At 33.2% G+C, this 18,371-nt stretch overlaps 1 protein-coding gene across 1 annotated transcript; it reads right to left on the bottom strand.

Moving 5' to 3' along the window:
• Positions 1–1,074: 1,074 nt before the first annotated feature.
• On the bottom strand, positions 1,075–3,861 carry LOC147402690 (putative mannitol dehydrogenase). The gene is made up of 5 exons (XM_086438022.1): positions 3,681–3,861; positions 3,438–3,551; positions 2,707–3,220; positions 2,032–2,185; positions 1,075–1,556 (listed from the first exon to the last, which is right to left on the bottom strand). Exons 1-5 carry the CDS (start codon positions 3,776–3,778, stop codon positions 1,348–1,350), a joined length of 1,089 nt encoding a protein of 362 aa, XP_086294148.1. The 5' UTR covers positions 3,779–3,861; the 3' UTR covers positions 1,075–1,347.
• Between the last annotated feature and the right edge of the window lie 14,510 nt (positions 3,862–18,371).

The raw sequence follows: 18,371 nt of genomic DNA, 5'->3' as shown, positions 1-18,371 counted from the left end.
GCAGTTATCCTTCTTGAAACATCTTTGGTTAGCATTCTTTTCATTAGATCTCGAGCAGGTACAGATACTGATTCCCACACCCCACTGTTGAAATCCAGCTTTTCTTCCTTGATTGCCTCAAAAAGTGCTTCCCAAGAGTCTTGCTCAAATGGGAGGTGACCAGTTAAGAGAGCATGGAGGATAACACCAGCACTCCAAATATCCACCTTATTTGAATCTTTTCCAACCAAAACTTCAGGAGCAACGTAGGCCGGAGTACCAGTATAACCACATATGCTCTGACCTGTGTCAAAATTTTAATAATAATAATAATAATAATAAAGAAAGGAAGTATTTCTTATCTCAATTTTTCTCAACAAATTAATTCAAGAAAAAAAAAAAAAAAAAAAAAACTACATCGTTACCATTTGGAATTCTCTTGGACAATCCAAAATCAGCCAGTTTCATCTTGCCTGATTTGGTGGGAAAGATGTTGTCAGGTTTTATGTCTCGATGAACCATTTGGAATTCTCAAGAAAATAAGTATTTCTTATTTTATTTTTTTATAATCCAAGTGAAGTTCATATCTTTAAAAAGAAATTAAAATAAATTGAATCGTAAGAAGAAAAGAAAAAAAGAAAAAAAAGAAACTCTTGAATCTACTTGAAGTAAACTACTTACAAGAATCGTTTTAGAGATGAAGGACTTTTCTAAATGTTCGAGCCATAACTTAGATATGGGTCTATTCTCTGTCACCAAATTATTGATCTCAGTTAATAATAGGATTACCTATTACACATTAGGGGAAAAACAACTTCCCAAACTTCAAATGACATTAGATGTTAGTCAAATTGAAAGCTAAAATAGAAGGGAAAATTAAAAATAAAACATGTCTTACAGTGATCATTAAGCTTTCCTAATGATATTTACAGTTGGGGGGTTTTTAGTGTGTGCCCTAAAGGCATAAGTGACTTACTTTTCACTCATATCTCAATAAAAAGCATCTATGGTTCCATACACCACCTCCACGTTAGCAGAGTGTGAAAGCATATTATTCCAGTGGGTCTATTCAGTAATTTTCTCTAAAATTAAACGTAGTGTAAAGTACACAGTAGTGGATTGATAAATGAGCCGAATTCATACAGAAAGATTACAACCCATTATCGATATAAAATCATCACCATGGATTTTCTAACCTCAAACAGCGTTTGATACATAACATCTTTTAATATACACATCAACTGAAAGATCATAAGTAGGAACTCTTATTTCTTCTCAACTTAAACCTCATATTATTAGGCTATTGTGTTCCTAAAGGTGTAAGCTGTACGTAAGGGTGATATTGATTAAGAAAAACATGGATTGGCATTAAGGCTGAGCGGTACTCAAGGTATTTGCCACGTCGACAACAAATCGATATTTAACGTCACCCTTTGCAAGTCGTTCGAAAGCAACATTGAGATGGTCCAATGAAACAACCTCAATGTCTGCTGTAATATTGTGCTTCCCTGCGAAATCAATCATTTCTTGCATCTCTTTCATTCCCCCAATACAACTTCCCGCAACAATTTTTCTTCCTGCCAAATCAAACACACTTTTTTGCTTACCACATTTGCCACAAATTAATATATTTTCCTAATTCTGTACCCTTAGTATAGTATATTAATAAAGAATCATGATAATCTGATTTACCCACATGGCATACTCAATCGACACCCCTGACGTGACAGACTCGGGAATTGTAGATCTGCTCTCCTCGGGATATAGAAATACGGTTTCCCATAAAAGACACATTTTTGTATCCCGAGAAAAACACATCTACAATTTCCAAGCCTGTCACGTCAGCGGTGTCAATTGAGTATGACACGTGGGTAAATCAGATTATCACGACTCATTAATAAAAGTTAAATCAAACACTTCAAGATAAAATTTCTAGACTATAGAGGTACCAAACTGTTGCTAAAACTTGTGGTGGTGGAATCCTCCATCACTAGAAAACTAATGATCTAGACCAATTTTCAACAAAAAAAAAAAAAAAAGTTGTTTACTTACCCATAAGCAGAGGAAAAACTGGTAGCTCGAGCGGTCGGTCTGGTGCACCCACCATAACCAGTTTCCCATGAGACTTCAGTAGATCAATCAATGGTAGGATCGGATGAAAAGCAGAGACTGTATCGATGATACCATCCATCGTTCCCATAGCAGCCTACACCACCCAATAATAACATATAAACACACACAAAGAAAACCTTTCACTTACAAATACAGCTCTAAGAAACGGATTTCAAGATTTCCTGTTTGAGCTGATCATTTGGGAACTAGGAAAGTCATAGGTTTATTTGATCTGACTTTGGGAATTTACAATTTTAAGCTGTTAAATGACGGTAATACCATGATACATCCTCAAAAATGCAAAACTTCTGATGATATACGACATAAGAATGTGTGAAACCCTGAGGTCCTTCACTAATTAGTTCCACGATACGAGAAGCTTGGAAGATAGATGTTAAAAAAATTAAAATAGAAGTAATTGATTCCAAATGATATCATTTGGGATCCAGGAGGTTCTGACCTTCGGGTCAAGGTCACTCCTTAAGAGAGATGGAATGATATGTTCCAATGCTTATGTATTTATGTTCTTTAAACAGCTTAAAACTTTCATTTGTGCTGATAGCAAATCCTAACCCTTTCTTCAACATAGAAACTTTTTAAGTAAAATTTTGTCACCTTGATTTGCTCGGGATCATGGCTGACCAAGAACAAGTCAGCACCGAGTCGTTTCGCTTCCTCCTCCTTGTTGGAAGAGGTACTGATCACAGTAACCTTCACTCCAAAGGCCTTGGCGAACTTCACACTCACATGACCGAGCCCACCTAGTCCCACCACACCCAAATGCATACTGGGCTCACTAACAAGTCCAAAATATTTCATTGGGCTGTACACTGAAACTCCGGCGCACAATAGTGGTGCGCTCCCATCTAGTGGCAGGTTGTCTGGAATATGTACCACGTAGCGCACGTTAGCTACTATGATATAAGAGAATCCACCATAGGCCGTCTTTCCATCATCATATTTTCCATTACAGGTTGTTATCATTTTAGGGCAGTAATTCTCAAGGCTTTTAGAGCAGCTTTCGCAACTCTGGCAAGACTCGATCATGTACCCTATGCCCACTTTATCACCCACTTTTACTTTTGTTACATTGTGTCCGAACTCTGTCACTACACCCACGATTTCATGCCTGAGTAAAGAACAGATCTTAGTATGAGAAAAAAAAAAAATTTTGAAAAACTTTTTTGCTCGCATAAAAGTTAATTCGGAATTTCACAAAATTCCGAATTAACCAATCACACGAAATCGTGTGTATTGAAGACATCCCCAATTTATAACACTACCCTCCTTAGTCATCCAGAATAGTGTGGAAGTCACCGATTAATTGCATAGAAAAAACTACTAACCCAGGGACTAGAGGATAAGAAGAAATGCCAAAATGGTTCTTGATATAGTGAAGGTCGGTGTGGCAGATTCCACAATATAGTACTTTAATCGTGACATCATCTTTGCCCGTAGCCCTGCAAATTTAAAGAACAATAGTACGTATATTTCCAACCAAACTCATTAGTTTTCTTCTTCTCATTAAATACTAGAAAAAAAGAATATGAATTACTGATTATACAATATCGAGATGGATATATATATACCTTCTATTGAAATTAAAGGGAGCAAGAATTCCACCACAATCTCTTGCTGCCCATCCAAAGGCCTTTTTTGTGTATTCTTGTTGCTGGCAATTCGACATTTTTCCTCCTTTTTTTTCTTTGTTTATTCTTGCAGTATCACTGTGAGTGAGAGAGAGAGAGAGAGATGGAGGATGTGTTTCTTAACTAACATGCGTTATATAGACAAATAGTGGACGAAGTAGAGGGAGGGTGGGAAATCATTTACTCATTTAGATGGTAGAGAATCTCCGAATTTTATTATGGGATCACCATTCACCACCAAACTCGAACGATTTTTATTTTGAAAGTTCTTCTAGTTATCTGTTGCCACATGTACTCTCCTAATTTTTCATTTTTCAAGTTACTACAACATCTTAGGTGTTGTTTGTTAAATTGAAAAAAAATAAGTGCTGATTAGTATTAAGCGCTGAAACTTATAAGCACTGAATTTAAGTGCTGAAAAAGTTGTTTATTTAGATGCTGAATCATGTTTGTTATACATTGCTGAAACTGGTAAATTATCTTTGTTACCCTTACAATCATATTATACATTGTTTGCATGTTTCAAATGCTTATTTATTATCAAACACAATAAAATATATTATTTCTTATAAAATTAAAATACAATTTATTTTTAAATAATAAATAATACTCAAATTTTCAATTTATAAATAATAATTTTTATTTATAAAAACCCACAAATTTCAAATTAAAAATAATAATGTCATACAAGTCACAAAAATTTGAAATCAACTTTAAAATAACTTAATTTTGGATGAATAATTTTCGATGGAAATGAATGATGTGTAATTATAAAAGCACCATATGAATTAATAAGGGCAATCCACACTATAGCCATTTTTAGTTTTGTTTTATATGGGTAAAAGTTTTTGGAATGAGCAAATTTTTAGTGAGGATGGTCTATATGATCTAGAGATCATCCTCACCAAAAATCAGTCTATTTTGAAATTTCTAACTCGTTAAAAATAATTTTCAAAAAAAAAAAAGACAATTTACGGTTCTTAAACTTGTTTTGATAGGGTTAGAAGTTTCAAGATGTGTTGATTTTTTGTGAGGATGATCTCCTCATTGTAGAGATCATCCTCACCAAAGATCAACTCATTCCAAAACTTTTAACCTATATAAGACAAAATAATTTAACTATGGTGTGGGTTTATTAATTTGTGGGATGTTTATATACTTATCCATGGGATATAAGAGGTAATATCCTTTTAAGAATAAGGGTATACTTGTCCATGCTCAAAAAAACAAAGGACATACTTGTCCGTGTTGAAAAAAGCGAAGTGCTTACTGCTTCAGCACTTTTTTTCAGCATCAAAATAGTGCTGAATTTTTTTCACTTATTTTCAGCAATAAGCACTATAAATATAAAGCAAACAAACGCGCTATTTTGACAAAAGTGCTGAATTTAATTTTTTTCTGCAATAAGCACTGAAAAATAATGCAAACAAACACCGCCTTAGTCTATTAAACAAACGACTAAGATGGAAAGCATATTTCTACAAGTTTCCAAATATGTACTGATTTCAATATGAAACCTATTTTTGACTTTCTGAGTTACAAATTGTACGTCTACAGTTATGAATTCGCAACTGCTTTAAAGTTGATTGTGTAAATGATAAGAAAACAAACGTGGAGAGAGTGAGTGGGACTGTGAAGACTTTCTTTTACACGCAATTGTCATAATGATAGGTCACACTGGAACATGATCCTCTGTGGCACATGGTTGGAAGAGAGTCACATCAACAATAAAATAAGATCTCACGTTTAAAGTAAAGGAAGTTCAATAGTCGTTTATTTCACTGTGAAGACTTTCTTTTACAAGCAATTGTCCTAATGATAGGTCACACCGGAACACGATCCTTTGTGGCACATGGTTGGAAGAGAGTCACATCAACAATAAAATAAGATCTCACGTTTAAAGTATGAGAAGTTCAGTAGTCGTTTATTTCACTGTGAAGACTTTCTTTTACACGCAATTGTCCTAATGATAGGTCACACCGGAACACGATCCTCTGTGGCACACGGTTGGAAGAGAGTCACATCAACAATAAAATAAGATCTCACATTTAAAGTTTGGGAAGTTCAGTAGTCGTCTATTTTTAAAGATATGGACCTACATAATAAAAAGAAAAAGAAAAAGACTTGTTTTTTATTTATATATCTACGGCCCCGTTTGGCACAATCATTTATCCAACAATTTGTTTAACATGTTTTGTCATACATGGGTTAGAAGTTTCGGAATAGACTGATTTTTGGTGAGGATGATTTTTATGGTGAGGAGATTATCCTCACCAAAAATCAGTCCATTCCAAAACTTCTAACCCTATCACAAATAATTTATAAAAAATGGACGGTTCATGATTTTTCAACTTGTAAACATGGGGTTAGAAGTTTTTTATGGTTGGGTGTTGAACATTTCCCATATAGATATAACCCAAACCCAAACCCAACCCGTTTCAAGCCCCTACCTAGGTAACACATGCCAAACGATAAAAGAAGAACACGAAGATCACCATAAGAACCTATGCAAATGTGGAATTTGTGTATAAATCCCAACCATCATATTTTGTGTTTACATTAAATTTTTGCATGAGTTGTGGGATCATCTCAACTCATTACATTAAATTTTACATATTAAAAAAAAAGTGAAATTAATTGCACTATTCATTAAGAGATGAGTCCTTTGATCACAAACTCGTAGTGCTGCTAAAAGATGATTCTTTCATGTTCTCTTTCATCGCAATATTCAAAATTTAATCCCAAAGATTTAAGTTCAATTAAAATGATATTTTGTTATTTGTACAATAAATATTTTTTTAATAATATATTATTAAAAGAGCATGCTAACGTCCAATACTTTATGGGGACATTAGCATTATCCAATACTTTTTTTATATTTATCAATAATATATTTATTTGTTTTGTCTTTTAGTAAAAAAGACAAGACTATGTTAATCTTTTACAAAATAAATGTTACGAGCATTTTAGTATTTTGAATTAAAAGTCTTTGTTGTAATAAATACTTTAACAATCAATGTTAATATGATAAATGCATTTTTAATGATATAATAAATGTACTTATTATATAAAAGATTAGCCTACCCTTATCATTACCAAATCTAAACTTTGATACTATGCCTATCAATCTTTTAAAAATCAGATCAGTTATTGACTGTATTATTGACCAATCAAACTCAAAAATAAAATATTAAGTAAGTATTTTTTACTTCTTCTCAAAATCAAGTAACTTCAACTTCAAAAACATGATCCAATGTCATGGAATGAATGTAGACTACAAGATTTTAATAACTTTAAAAAAAAATTAAAAAGAAAAATTTTTTACCATTGGATTTGGATTTGAATATGAAATTTAAGAATTTAGTGGTTATCGACTTTCAAAGCATGGATCAAGCCCAAATTAATTTTTTATTTATTTATGTTAAATATGGTCTAAACGTGAATTTTAGAGAGTTGTAATGTTTTTTTTCCAATGTGATAATCCATATGGGCTCATTAATTAAAATATTTCTAAGTTTGACCATTTTCCATTAGTTTACCAGAGAATACCTTAGGTCAAGGGGTATATAATTAATTTCAAAATACAAGGGACATCTCAAATATTCACCAGATTGATTATATTCACCCAAAAATTGAACCAATCTTTTTACAGACTCGGCCAAGTCATTAGTTAAACTGGTAGAATCAAGTGGGCCAATTGGTTTTTATAAAATAGGAATTTTTAGGTTGACTCAACCATAAAAGCTAACAGGTCTTAGTCGAATTTGGTCAGATTGACCGGTCCGATCCAGTTTCTCCACATCAGCAAAGTGCAAAATTAGGTCAGTTTGAGGTCACTTGAGTACAGTTCTTTTTTAAAATTATGAAAAGGGTTTTATTTAACAGGACCCTTATAAAAATATTCTTTTGTGATGTTATTTTCAATAGTTAATATTTTGAATTATAAAAAGATTTTTACTAAATAAAACCAGTCCTACAATAACTTTAACCATATCAATTAAATTTCTAAAATTATAAAATATATTTATACTATATTATTTTAAATCACTTTACTAATTATTTTAAATTACAAAAAGGTTATTATAATAATAAATTATAAAATAAAATTAGGTAATTTATGAGTAATTATAAAAAATTTAATCAAACATAAATCCTAATTTTTGTAATATATTTTTCCTTGTACATGCCACGCTTTGTTAGCAATACGGAATACGGAAAAAATTTGATTCGTGAAAAATTCGAATTCTATTCGATTTTAGATTGCAAAAATTCGATAAATGAAAAATATGCGGCATATGTTTCATATGTGTATTATCTGTTTCATTTCAAAATTTTGAAAATAAAAAATCCGGCATATGATAGTGATGGTGATGATGAAATTGGTGATGGTAATAATGATAGTGGTGATAATGATGAAATATTATTCCATTGATTTTTAAAAGAAGACCAAAGTCAAGGGACAAATCATCAATTTGAAAAATTAAGGTGTAATCTTAAATAAATGTAGAGATTCATGTCATTATTTTTTTTAAGATAAAAATGACCTTTGTCACGTAAAAATGTGGATTCTTCCAAAATTTTGAAGCATGGCCGCTTCAAAGTTGATTTGTGTTATATGTCACAACTTACAAATTTACACTTTGCAACATACAACAAGTTATAATAGTATTTTTTTCCACCGAATTTTATAAAAATTCGTAAAAGTAGTAAAAAATGTGTTGAATTTTTTCAAACTTAAAATTTGTGAATTATCCAAAATACTTCAAAAATCCGGGGAATAATACTTTCATTGAAAAAACGAAAAGTTCATGAAATTTTCAAGAATTAAACGGGTGATTGCTAATGAGGATGCCCCCTACTAGTGGCTTAATAATGCACTATGTGCTTGTGTGTACCACGCTTATGGAGTTTACTTGAGAAATTAGTGCCACTTTATGTGTTTTTGGGAGTTAGATATGTACCCAGTGCCCATCCCTCTTTTTCACACCATATGACACTCTTTTAGAGCATATTAAGGAAAAAATAAAATAAATAATAATAATAATAATAATAATGAAGGGACCTCAGGCTGGAATCTCATGTCGTACTTTTTGACGTGAAAGTGTATAGAAATTATAGATGTTTTTCGTCGAGATACAAGTGAAAAAACACCTATGATTCCTATCAACTTTCACATCAAGAAGTACAATATGAGATTCTAGCTTGAGGTCACTCCAGCACGACTAAAAATATATCACATCATCTGGTCAACATGAAGTGGGCTGTGAATTTGGTCTGCTGGGCCTGCCGACTGAAAAAAGTGCCAGAGCGTTGATCTTGAGATCATTAAAGAAGGGCTAGGTCAAAAAAGATTTAGCCCATTACACCGAGGTTGGGATATGTATGACTTAATAATAATACAACAGATGGAGGTTGAACCACTATTTTGATGAAAAATAAAATTAAATGACCCTAAATAACTTTGAAATATCTGAATCTAGGTTTTCATATAAAATCAAAAAATCAACTTGAAGCTGGAGCAAGCATGTTATGATCGGACTTGGGATCAGCTGACGTAGGCTCGATGGAGGTTAGGGCTGTGTAAGTCTTTAGGATTGGGCTAGGACTCATCTATGTCTTGCTCAAACCCGACCATTTGCCGGGCATCGTAGTAGTTGGTGAATTATAGTCACTGGATTCAATTGATCTTATATAATATAGTTTTGGTGTTGGTTTTCAATATTAAAGAAGTTTTCTAACCTCAAACCTTATTTGGTGCATTGCCTCGATCAATACCATGAGATGGGCCGAGAAAACAAAAACAAGGGCTCCCTAGATATCCATGCTTGTCTTTTAGGGATCTGTTTCATTTTGGAATTCCTAAGAAATAGAATCGTGCTGGAGTAGCATTGAAATTTACATCGCTTCACACATTGGTGTGCATAGAATCATAGATGCTTCTCACTATGAAAAAATCTATTGTTGGTGATCAGTACACACATCCATGTCGGCAATGTCTGAAACAATGTCAATTTCAATCTTACTTAAGCATTTTCCTAAGAAATATTCTCTCATCACACTCATTTGTTCGATAGAGAGACTCAGATCAGTTGTCTTTAATAAAATAGTTAAATCCCGTGAATTAAAATTACCATTATGGCCTGCCAGGGGACCTTGATCAGTTACATAACTAATCAACCTCTTGGAGTATAAGATCCTGATTCTATATATTTCTTCACTACTCTAGTTACCTAACTTGTAACATTAAAAGAGCGTCAACTCATCACCCAGAATTTTATAAGTATTTATATCTTTAAATTCAAATTTTTTTTTTTTTTTGGCACTTTCGTTTTATCTTACATTAATATGTTTCCTGCTTCATTCGTTTACGCAAGAACAAAAAAAAAAAATGTTTCCTCCACACCACCACGTCAGTGGTGTGCTTTAAGTGTTTTTTTAGTCAGTTTAGCATTATTCGTCTTTGAAAACACATTACCAATCAGATTTCCCACCTAGAAGTATCTATAAAAAGAAAAAAATTGTTTTTTTGGTAGAATAAGATATTTTTAGTATCAACTATGATTGTTGAATTTCTTTTTCTTTTATAAGAAGGAAAACATCTATCTATAACAATTAGCAACTAACTCACTTTGAGTTTAGCTAACGATGGATCAAAAAGTGTATTAGTGTACGCCGGCATCTCCACTCCCATTGAGTTTGGTAGTTGATGTGTTAGCTAATTAGTACTCTTTTATATCACTGATCTTTCGTAAGTGATTCAACCAAATTTCTTCTCAACAGGTCAAAAAGTCCTTTGGTGATTTACTAAATCTTCCTTCAGTGAAATTAATGTCAAAGTTGGGGGTATGCCCCATAAATTAAAATGTAAAATTTTGAGATCAATATATTATGTTTATTTAGTAAAATAAATACTAAATCCCATACATTTTTGTACGTTATCATAAGCTTTTCTCTTCTTAAAGATCAAGGATTTTTGTCTCCATCTCTTCTTCTTTTTTTCACCTCTTGAAATTTTTATCTTCCATGTATGCATCCATATGGAACAATGGATAATCAACATTACTTATTTTATTAGAGTCATGCTACATTGACTTTGTTGGACATTGCGTTCAACATTGCACTGATGTGGTAGTGCACAGGAACCATAGAAACCATAGATTTCATTCCTTGAGATTCAAGGAAAAAATTCTACGATTCTCTATGCACTGCTATGTCAGCACAGCATTGAACTGAGTGCTCAATTAAGTCAGTTCAGCACTTTCCATTTTATTAACATTAGAAGAGCGACATTTTACTTGTGTATGTTCCAGTAATTCAAGAAAAAGCACATGATCCGTATGCAAATATGAAATCCGATGGTTGGGATTCATATATATAAGGAAATATATTGTTGTGACTTTGGGGATACCTGTTCAATACAAGGAGAAAATAAAGAAATTTCAAAGAACACCATGTGGTTTGGCAACGATGCCTACATCCACAAATAAATCCAAATTATTTACTTAGAAAATCAAAGGAGAATAATAAGAATAACAACCACTCAGATTTTAATCCCAAACCCAAGCCTTAAAACCTTTGTATACTCCTTTCCCTCTCTCTCTCAAAAACCTAGAAGAAGAAATTAAAACCCTAAATTCTTTATAATATCTCATAAATTATTATTTATAGGATTCCAAAAGAGGAACTTATCATAACCGTTAGATTAAACTCTAATACAATGGTTGAGATAAAAGATACAACACATAGCATACATATATTGGGGTTACTGAGCTCGAAGATCTATCCCAACAATTGGATTTCGTGTTTAATAAAAATGACATCATATGTTTTTTCATGAATCATCATAATCGAATTAGTATATATACACGTGTACATTTGTGTGTAGATTTCTCTAATATCTAACAAGTTAACAGTCATCACCCAAACTGATAAATTAGGGGTCCAACTCAAAACTAATTTGCAATGAGTGAAATGGCCTAGGAGCTTATAAGGAGAGAGAGACAAGGCAATGAGTGTCCGATGTGGGACTAAACTTAACAACCCCCCCCCCCCCCCACCCCCTTACACGTGTGGGCGGCCCAGGAGCTTATAAGGAGAGAAACAAGGCAATGAGTGTCCTATGTGGGACTAAACTCAACATGACCCCCCCCCCCAATGTGTGGCCCAAATTGGGTCAAAGCACATAGAGATATGAACTGGGTGACGTGAAAGAGAGAAAGGCTTACTCTATTACCATGATAAATTTGGGGGCTCGAACTCAAAATCAATGTGTAATGAGTGGAGAAACCCATGAGCTTATAAGGAGAGAGACAAGACAATAAGTGTTCGACGTGGGACTAAACTCAACATGCCTTCGCACATGTAGGCCAGATTGGGCTAAACCACTTGGAGATATGAACTACATGACGTGGAGGAGAGAAATGCCCACTTGATACTATGATAAATTTGGGGTCCAACTCAATAACAATTGAAAATGAATGGAGAGGCTCAAGAACTTATAAAGAGAGAAAGAAGGCAATGAGCGTCTGATGTGGGACTAAACTTAATACTAACATTAATTGGGCATTTGTTGAAAGTGTAATCAGTGTTTTCTATAAAAAGAGCGCTATAAATATTTTCTCCTAACTTGTGTATTAATTAGTAATGGAGACTTCAACAAATACCAACAAAAAGTTTATTTATCATGTTCATGTGGTCAGAGAAATCAAATTGATGCCTCTCCTTCTCCCAAAAAGGGAGAAGACGAAGAGATTAAGATAAAAATTTACTTATCTTGATTACTATGTAACTAACATCATAACAACAAAGAACTTAACATTCAAAGTGAGATGACCAAGTAAAGAGGCATATCCATTGTTAAATTAATAGAAATTTAGTGGGAGCTTACTTTTCTTCTTTGTCTTAGCATATTTATGATTTATCATTGATTGACACTTGGCCAATCTCCTATTTGGAGTTATATAAATTATATTATTACAATTGAATAAGTAATAATTTTATGATCTCCCCTTAATCCTAGGACCACCATTTGTTATTTGAGTTGAAGTATGACTCAAAAATCAATTAGGCCCAGTCCAAGTATATGTATTGGTCGATCTAAGTAATTTGGGTTGGTCTTGTAACTTATGTAAGTGACTCATTTATATGGTGCTTCTAATAAGGATTTTTTTTCTTTTATTGTAAAGAGTTTAACTTCAAGTCTAAGTCTTTTCTAAAGAAGAAAATAGATAAAGAAAGAAATTCAAGAAAGAAAAGATTGAAAGATTTGGGAAGATTGAGATTTAGAAGAAGGTGAATCTAAATGATAAAGGGATTCCTTATATCGATTTTTCTCATTTTCTTCATAGTGAAATCGAACTCCAATGTTCATACTTCCGTGGACGTAGCCTTTGAGTGAATCACGTAAAATCTCGTGTTGTGAATATTATATTCTTACTATTTTTTTTTTGTGTAGTTGTTTATCTTCTTTGCATTTGTTACTATTAGTTGGATTACCCTTTATTGCCATTATAAAATAAGGTCTTGAAAGGTGTAGCGTATCAGATGTTTAGTTAAGTACCCAATATGTGTTCGACCAAATTACTAAGTGAACTTCACAAGGATATTCACATACACAAAAATTTGCAGTTAAGATCAAAATTAGTTTGATCTTCCAAATCTTGATCGCATGGCTTTGACCAATCTTGAGATGGCGAAAATACACCTTAGCATCGGTAGCCTGTCTACCCATAATCCAAGCCATTTGATGATCCTTGTGATTCTTCCATTTATGGATCTTGAGAACCACCCAGTGGTCTGGACTTTAGGATGCCAAATTTTAAAAGCCTAGGAATATATATTAGATATAACTTGATAAACTAATTAATTGAGCTCCCTAAGTGACTCTTAAACCGAGATGTAGATAATGTTTAGTAATACGTGCTTTCCTAGTGACTTACTCCTTTTGGCCATGGTAAGACTCACACACGCGTGTATGCTGTACTACTGTTGGGCATTGGTCTAAGCTCGATAAAAGTGAGTGAAGAGTTCCCTCGCTTGGCGTAGGGTTACTGTGTCCTTCACGTGCTTGTCAGGCAGTCAAGTCTTGACACGTGCCTTATAATTCCCTTAACGAGCTATACTGATTCAATAAAGAATAAAAAACTAATTGTTATACAAAATGCTTTTAATTAGTACAACCAAACACAAACTACATATTTGATGCGTGTGTGTGTTTTGTTCCAATCTTCTGTAAAGCTTAGGTTATTTTTCTTAACATATATGAAAGGTAATTTAATCCTTCTGTGCGTATCTAATCGAACCTATTATGAAATCCGAGTAAAAAAGATATCCACATTTTTTTAATCATTTTTGGTTCTTGTAAGTATTTTGCAAAGGCCTTCATGGTTTAATAAAATCCATTATAACATCATACCATGATTAATATTGGCTTTTATAATATTATATAATGGCCGTTATAACAGCGTTACTAGAATGTTATCCACAATGAGGATCCTCGACTACAATATTCCCAATGAAAATAGCAGACCTCAATGTAACAAATGTTACGATCTACTAGTCGTTGATGTAATGAACCTAAATTAGTGGCATTATGAGACATTATAATGGCTTATAATGCTAATGCTCGTCTTTCATTACAGTTTGCGGTGCTGCATCATTAAAGTCATAATATTCTCTCTCTCTAAGTCTCTTAATATATATTATTTAATTATGTAATCTGTAATAAAATATATTTGTGGACCTGCACGATGCGCACCATATCCGACGGCATAAGGTATGGGGTTGTTCGATGATTGCGACAAATGGTGGACCTCGTGGTTGGATCTTGAATGGATGGGCATCCAATGCGCACGTATCTTAAGTTATATGATAGTAGAAAGGAAAATCGGTAATTAGTTGTAACAACAACCTTGAAGAAAGGTATCGTCTACCATAGACAATTTGTTTAATCAAAGGTGATCTAGCTATTTTAATAACTTAATCAACTTTTTTATTCTTTTACTAGTAATTATGGTTGATTTTTTGTCATTTTATCTGAGTTAATATTTTCTAAGAATCCATTACCCTCTTTTCAAAATTGTAGTCTTTTGATGAATTAAAAAACCAACACAATATAACACTCATCCCTTGTTAAAATTAACCATGGTTTATGGAATAACACTTTAGGTCCTAATGTGTTTATATTAAGTATATTACTATTGTGTGATGTAAATGATCAGACAAATAGTAATGGTTTCACTACGTAATGATTCAAGTCGTCGATCACGTGACCAAAGTAAGGAAAAAAAAACCTTGTAAGGTGCAATTACAATCATTTGAATCATAGTACTTTGAATTAAAATAACAAAATCATTTATAAATAAACAACATTGAAGGAAGAACAAGTTCATTTATTTTCTACATTTTCTCCAAAGAATAGGAGCGATGTTTTGAATATATATATAGATATTATATGTTTCTTTTAAGTGTTGAAAAGGGTTTAATACATATATTATAATTAAAATATCATATTATTTAAGATTTTTCTATGGGTTGATGGTTGACAGTTCCGAGTTGAACCAACTTATCATGGGAGAAGATGGCCTTTTTATTTTGATTTTTGTGGGCGATCCTCCCATTGCCTTATTTAGAAACCTTAAATAAAACAAAACCCTTTTTTGTTTCCATTTTTTTTTTTTCTTCTTCTTGGGCTTGGATCCCACTAATTATATTTGACACGTGGACTTAGAGTCATTTCCCATTTAATTTAAATGTCAGGTTACCGACGAGTTAACGGACGCGATTGCTTAAAGGTTGAAAAAGCGGTAGAATCCAAATTACTATTCTGCCTTTAGTTTTTGTTGTAATGACCTATGCATCCTATTCCCAGAATTGACTTCTTGGCCCTTGGCCCCTTGCACAAATATATACATTTGAGAGGTAAATTAGGTTCGATACCACTCGTCGTTGACCCCAATAGGCATGTATGCATAGCTACACATAAGATCTAAAATCAAGTAAAAAGCTAGGCAGATGTCATTCGATTTACGTGGACCAAGAGGGATGTGTGATTTTGGTGAATCTTCAAAATTGACCTTACATCACATGGCACAACACAAACATGCCAAGTTTGTCGACTTAACATCACATGCATGCCTAGTCACAGTTCCATGTCATCATAAATGATGATATGGATATTACATTAAATTGATAGTATTGTTGTATGCACACCACCATGCCCACCTCTCATACCTTGGATCCATACGTAATAATTAATAATGAGGAATAGATTTATGTATGAGGAAAGACAAATGATAGACTTTGGTTATTTAGGGATATAGTCACAAAATTCTCTAAAAAATCATAAATTCTCTATCATATAAGGTCAAGGGACCAATTTTACTACCAATTGGCAAAAGTAATAAAGAAAGAGTTGATGATGTTTTCAGATTGGGAACTAAACTATCACAATCGCTATGTATCACAAAGCTCCAATATGTATTAGCGCCAAAGATTAGTCATAATAGGTTAGTGCCGGGTATCCTATTCTTTAATTATATTGAATACTTCTCTAAGTAAATTGACCATATGTTCTGAAGAAGAATTGTTTTTTTTGAGATAAATTTACATTTTCTTGGATTTTAATTATTTTCTTGAGATCTTCTTCAAGTAATCCCTAGGTCCTCTCATATCTTCCTTTCTCTACCCTCCTACGTTGAATTTGAATATTTTGTTTTTATTTTTTATGAAGGAATTGAAACCCATTTTTTTTCATTGATTCAGCAGGCTTATAAAATAAAGATAAAAATGTTGAAATCCATTGAAATTAACAATCATGTTAATTTTTTATCTCTAGGAATCAAGAGATGGTTTGAACTATGAACTTTCATAGGTCGAAAGTTCATGGAACCAATATTCAAGGGACCGAGGATATATTTGCCATTTAAAGAAACTAGTGGCAATTCAACTACCAAATTCTTCAAAAGCGGAATCTCCAAACTGGTGGTACGAACTCTGCGTATTTGTCCACCTTTAATAGCCAGTTAGTAGAATCAGAAAGTGGTTTTGGAACACAAAACCGCTCAAGTTTCCTAAAACATACTCTACTAAGCTTTCCTTATAAAGTAGTATATATGTTAGACTTATGTGAGGGAAAAAAAGACACCAGGAACTGAAACATTTCTGGTAAACCAAAACATCGAATCTCGTCTCAGGAAGAAACTCTCATTATCCTCCATTAAAGCTTCACTTGCACTAAGTAAGTGTTTTTTTTTCCAAATCTCCTCTAATATTATCCGATCTCTCCTCTATGATCTTCATTTTTTTTTCGAAATGTTCTCCATTTATCGCGGATTTATCTGATTTCTTCTCTCTCTCTCTCTCTCTCTCTCTCTCTCTCTCTCTCTCTCTCTCTCTCTCTCTATATCTATCTCTCTGAAACCCTAGAATCTGAAGAGCTAGGTATGGGGAGAGGTAAGATCGTGATCCGAAGAATCGATAACTCGACAAGCAGGCAAGTAACTTTCTCGAAGCGAAGGAACGGATTGCTGAAGAAGGCCAAAGAGTTAGCAATCCTATGTGATGCGGAAGTAGGTTTGATGATCTTCTCCAGCACTGGAAAGCTCTATGATTTCTCCAGCACCAGGTCAATAGAATTCACGATTCTCTGTCTTTATTATTTCTTGATTTTAGCTTTTGTCCTTGACGATCAAACATCTAGAACCTTGTTTTTTAATTTTTGGTGAAGCTTTGGAGCTTCTTCGTAGAAAATATTATTTTCTATTTGTTTTTTCTTGCACTGAAATGAAAATCCAAACAGGACATTGTTCATATCTGTTATGGTTTAATTTTCGTATTATATCAGCTTCTTATTGTTCTACTTCTATTGTTCTATTTTCTTGAAAATGTAATATTGATTTTCATGAAAAATGAGAGAGGTAGATATTTTATGTCTGTGTTTGAAATTTTGGTTTAGTATTTAAGATAGACAACATGCATTGCATGGTACTGCGTGCTAGCTATCATTGTCTACCATTTGTGACCCTTTGATGTAAACTTGCTTCTCTCTTTGTCATTTGCATGCGTTCGCACTCTATCATGCACCTATATGCCTTAAATTCACAATTACGTGACCCTGATCACAATTGGAAACCCTAGATCTTTATTTTTAGTTAGTTTGTGTGAAATCATCTAGGGTTTAGATTAGTGTTTAGCATGTCTAATTTTAGGGGAAGATTCAAAACTTAGGAGGATTGAAAATTTCAATTGAAAGCATTGTTAAGGGCATTTTGATGTTAACAACTATTTTTTATTTTTTTATCTTCATATTAGGGAAACCACAAGTTGAGGGCAAGCCTCATGCCACAATGGTCAGACCATTGAGGATTACATGGATCTCTTCTGCCTCACCATTAAAAGTAATTGAAGAATAATTGCTGATTATGTTATGAATAATGATTTTCTGACTCCCCTCTTTGACACACGCCCCTACACCCCCCTGACATGGCATGTGGTTAGAATCATAGATTCTTCACTTCATGATACATACTGCACATATTTATGGGGATGTACAATTGTGTATCCTAAGGTAAAAAATCTATTGTTTTAACCAATGCTGCATCAGGGGGCATGTGTCAGAGGGGCGTCAGAAAT

The sequence above is a fragment of the Akebia trifoliata genome, chromosome 4 (assembly GCF_017979445.1).
Source record: "Akebia trifoliata isolate Shusen 1 chromosome 4, ASM1797944v1, whole genome shotgun sequence".
In the NCBI taxonomy this organism is placed as follows: domain Eukaryota; kingdom Viridiplantae; phylum Streptophyta; class Magnoliopsida; order Ranunculales; family Lardizabalaceae; genus Akebia; species Akebia trifoliata.
This window is presented reverse-complemented; position numbering and strand designations above follow the sequence as displayed.

What these genes read in the sequence shown, in the direction of transcription:
- LOC147402690 (XM_086438022.1), bottom strand. Translation starts at nt 3,778, where the DNA reads ATGTCGAATTGCCAGCAACAAGAATACACAAAAAAGGCCTTTGGATGG. An exon ending in CCCTTTAATTTCAATAGAAG is followed by an intron (nt 3,552 to 3,680) that starts GTATATATATAT and finishes TTAAATTTGCAG; the next exon opens with GGCTACGGGCAAAGATGATG. An exon ending in AGTTTTTCCTCTGCTTATGG is followed by an intron (nt 1,557 to 2,031) that starts GTAAGTAAACAA and finishes TTGATTTGGCAG; the next exon opens with GAAGAAAAATTGTTGCGGGA.